General features: G+C 43.4%; 1 protein-coding gene across 1 annotated transcript; it reads left to right on the top strand.

Moving 5' to 3' along the window:
• Window positions 1–385: 385 nt before the first annotated feature.
• LOC102704468 (probable E3 ubiquitin-protein ligase RHY1A) lies at window positions 386–3,286 on the top strand. Its single transcript, XM_015842219.2, has 2 exons — window positions 386–900; window positions 2,225–3,286. Exons 1-2 carry the CDS (start codon window positions 647–649, stop codon window positions 2,583–2,585), a joined length of 615 nt encoding a protein of 204 aa, XP_015697705.2. The 5' UTR covers window positions 386–646; the 3' UTR covers window positions 2,586–3,286.
• Window positions 3,287–4,118: the final 832 nt, after the last annotated feature.

The following is a 4,118-nucleotide window of genomic DNA, read 5'->3' on the forward strand; positions in this document are numbered from 1 at the left end:
TTTAAATATATCCATGTATTTCGTCGTTTAAATAGACGTCTATCTACATACGTTATACGACGTTTTATTCAATGTGTATTCAATATCTAGTAAAAAACACCTATACACCTACCCTATCCCACGCTTTATATGCTAACATATCCACACGTCAAATTGACAGCCAATCGAAATACTATCTCTCCTCACCATTAAATATAATTTATCCTGTCCAACCTTCTATACATCTATTTCAAATACAAACATGATTTCTCAAACGTACTCCCAAACACAAGATTCAAACCAAGGTGATGAAAACAAAATTGGCCTTCTCCTCTCGCTGATAGAATTAGATATAGATATAATCAAGATATGCATGGCTGACACAAGGGCAAATGGTAATATCCCCCAACCCAACCCAAGCAAATCTGCAACTATACATACTGCTGCTGCTGCTGCTGCTGCTTCCTCGCAGTTTCCACGCAAGCGTCATCATCGGCTCGCCACGCCGTCGCCGTCGACCCGTCGTCGCCGTCGCGTCCGCAGATTTCTTCCCACCACCTCCCGCCACCGCCGCTTTATATAAAGCTCTCGAGAAATTTCTCCGAGGTCAGTAGGTCACCGTGCCCACACCACCAACACCATCGAGCAGGCGAGGAGGAGGAGGGATATGCTTCCGGGGGTGGAGCTGGCGAGGCGGCGGCGCGTGCACTACCACGGGGACGCGGCCGCGGCGGGGGCGGGGGTAGGGGAGCACCACGGCTACCTGTACCACCAGAACCAAGGGGCGGGGGCAACGGCCGCGGCGGCGGCGGCGGCGGAGGCGGGAGCTGCAGGTGGCGCGGTGAGCCCCGCGGTGGCGGCGCGCATGAGGCTCGAGGAGAAGCTGCGCGGCGCCGCCGCGCCCTCTTCTTCCCTGTCGAGGTGAGGCCCCCATGATCCGATCGATCCCGTGTTTGTTGTTTCCCTTTTGGCTGTTGAGATTCCGCCATGGAGAAAGATCGAGTTCTTTTTTTGGTATGTAGTACGTTTGCTTCAATTTAGGGGAAATCGGTTCTTGAATTCAATGGCGATCAGAGAAGGAGCCAGGATCTGATTGTTTCATCAACCAGTTTCTTGTGTTTAATTAGAAGGAGAAGCTATATATAAAACGCTTTTCAATCACAGAGAAGATGCCAACCTAAGTAACCAAGAATCCAAGATGATCCATTTATGTCAGGCTCTGCTCAATTTCAGCATCAAGCTATTTCACCATAGCAAGATTTAGACAAATTAGCAACCTCTATACTTTTAATTCCTTAGAAAACAGAGAAAGAATATAAGCAGTTGTTTATCAAAGAAACAGAAGACATGATGAGGCTATTAAGAACCACTTTAGTTTTCTAAGCTTCCCGCAAACCTGTGAAAATGACATCTTTTGTGATGAAACCGTGTGAGGGATCTTATTTGTAGCCATAAGCCAAACCAGTTGGAATGGGGGGATCTGACGTCTCTAATTTCTGAAAACTTCCACATGTTAGATCAGGCGATACAATGATATGTGCCGAGAATTATATGTCTTACGCCATCACTGTTGCAATTTGATGGTCTTGGGTGTATCCATAAATTAGGCCAACGGCTGCACACGCATGCGAAAGGTGTGTGCCCTTTTTCCTGGGTATTTGGGACTTAGACGTCACAGCATTTGTACGGGTTTGTTCTAGCTCTGTCTATCTAGTAAATATAATCATCCTTTGATAGGTTCTTCCTTTGGCAGCTTGGTTTATAATTGACAAAACGACTGGACAAAGATTTTGATGTGTGTCGATTAAGCAAACGGCCAATTATCAAGATAATCACAAACTATATTAATCAATTCTGCATATAAAATAATGTTCTACAATAACGCAGTAACTGTCTTGTTACTCATTGAATTTTCTACTTGCATGGATGGTAAACCGGTCACAAGTGGTTGTTTTTTGCCATTATTAAATGATTTGGGTAGCATTTGATAGTAGCTGTTGTTTGAAGTTGAAAATGCTAAGAAATCTCAGAGAAATTTCTTTACCTAGACAAGAACAGTAACCGGGTTTAGAGATGTTTTGCAATACTATTTTCTTTTTACATTACTTGCCTGATTTTCGTTTGAAAGATGTGGCATTTCCTCATTCATCATCAATGTATTCTCTTTGTAAACAGCTTCCATGTGCAGCAGATCTTGAATTGGAAATACAATATTCTTCTGAGTTAACACCGGTTACATATGCAGGTGGGGTAGGCGATTTCGTGAACGAGACAGGAGCGCGACCTCCAGACAACAGAACAACCAGCAAGAGCAGCAGATACAGCTGCCTACTGAGCCAAGGTATCTTCCCAGTCCATCGATGTCTATCCTGGAGGCACCCTCAACAAGAACAACCCACCGCCGTGAGACAAGGAGGACATTGTCCAAGGCTGATCTCTGTGCCGTGTGCCTTGATGAAGTGCGTGAGCGCCACCAGCGGGTCACCAGGCTACCCTGCTCCCACAAGTACCACTCGGAGTGCGTCCTCCCCTGGCTAGCCATCCAGCCAGACTGCCCCTGCTGCAGGACACTGGTGCCTTCAGTGGACTCCCTCTTTGTAGCTTGATCAGCTTGCTGGAAGAGGTGGCATCATCTTATTCTGCAAAATTTCAGAAACAAGGAACAAAAGGGAAGTGTTTTCATTGTCTAAAGCTAACACTCTGACAAAGACACAATGACAGAGTTTTGTTGCTCAGTTTTCTCCTCTTTTAGGTTGTGTGGTATTGTGGTTTTTTGTTTTATCCCGGTTTGTCTATATGAGCTGCGGGAGCTGAAATGTGTTGGAAAGTACGTTTGTAGGTATTCCTGATAAATTACAATTGCAAATGACATGGTTTTGAAAGAAAAAGGGGTATTGTTTTTAACAAATTGAAGTGAAGGATGCGTCCGGACAACTGACACAGCTGAATGTTTTTTTTTTTTTTTTGGTGTACTGAAAACTACGCCGGACGTTGCTGAAATCATGCCTGGGCTTGGTCATCTGGTTATTGATTTGGTTTGTAGTCACATTTGTGGCAACTGACAAGATCACAAAGATTGCTTGTTCACCATCCAAGTCTTTAATTTTGTGTACCAACAAGGCAACAACACAAAGGTTTAGACTTTAGACAAGTTAGAATTATGCCAGTCTCACATTTGTTCACCATGTAAGTCTTTAGTTTTAGCCAAAATTTAGACAAGTTATTATAATCATGAAAATTACAGGCTTTAAGAAGTTGTGTACCAACCAACAAAGCATGATGTGATGCCTCCTCCCAAATGTGCCCCCTGTGCCAATTGTGTAGTTCCCTGTGCCAAATGTGAGTGAGAACTAGAGAAAAGGCTTTCTGGTGAAAATTATGTTCTAATCTCTCATGCAAGCATGAAATTCAAGATTTTCAGAAAACTTAGCAGATGCACGAAAGTCCCTACACAAAGGTTGATTCTGCATGCTCCAACCTTCGAGATGCAAAGAGCACCACACAATTGCACCAGCAACAGCATCAACAACAGCAGCAAGGAGTGTTTAATTTCAGCCAGCACCAACCACAGCCCATTCAATGAACCAAGAAACTCCAGTCGTCATCTGTATTTATTATCAGGTCAATATTCCACACTGAACAAGCAAAATTCAGGCCGGCCGTCGAACCTGGACTGCATGCACAACTGGAGTAATTAATCACGGACATCTATTAATATTGACCAAAGACACGTTTTCATACAGTTGCACATACATCTCCATGTTCTAGAAGAAAAATGCAAGGACTGAGGCCTTGTTTTAGGTCCCAATTTTTTTCCACAAACATTACATCGAATTTTTAGATACCTAAATAAAGCATTAAATATAGATGAATCAAAAAACTAATTGCATAGTTACGGAAGAAATCTTGAGACGAATCTTTTGAGCCTAATTAGTCCATGATTAGCCATAAGTGCTACAGTAACCAACATGTGCTAATGACGGATTAAGTAGGCTCAAAAGATTCGTCTCGCGGTTTCCAGGCTAGCCGTGAAATTCGTTTTTTCATTCGTGTCTAAAAACCCCTCCGACATCCGGTCAAATATTTGACGTGATATTTCTTCTGAAAATTTTCTCAATCTAAATGCCCCCTAAATTTGG

This window comes from Oryza brachyantha, chromosome 11 (assembly GCF_000231095.2).
Source record: "Oryza brachyantha chromosome 11, ObraRS2, whole genome shotgun sequence".
Lineage (NCBI taxonomy): Eukaryota > Viridiplantae > Streptophyta > Magnoliopsida > Poales > Poaceae > Oryza > Oryza brachyantha.

Excerpts from the sequence above, each read along its gene's own strand:
- LOC102704468 (XM_015842219.2), top strand. The coding sequence starts at position 647 with ATGCTTCCGGGGGTGGAGCTGGCGAGGCGGCGGCGCGTGCACTACCAC. Across the intron at positions 901-2,224 it reads CCCTCTTCTTCCCTGTCGAG|GTGGGGTAGGCGATTTCGTG; the intron begins GTGAGGCCCCCA and ends TTACATATGCAG.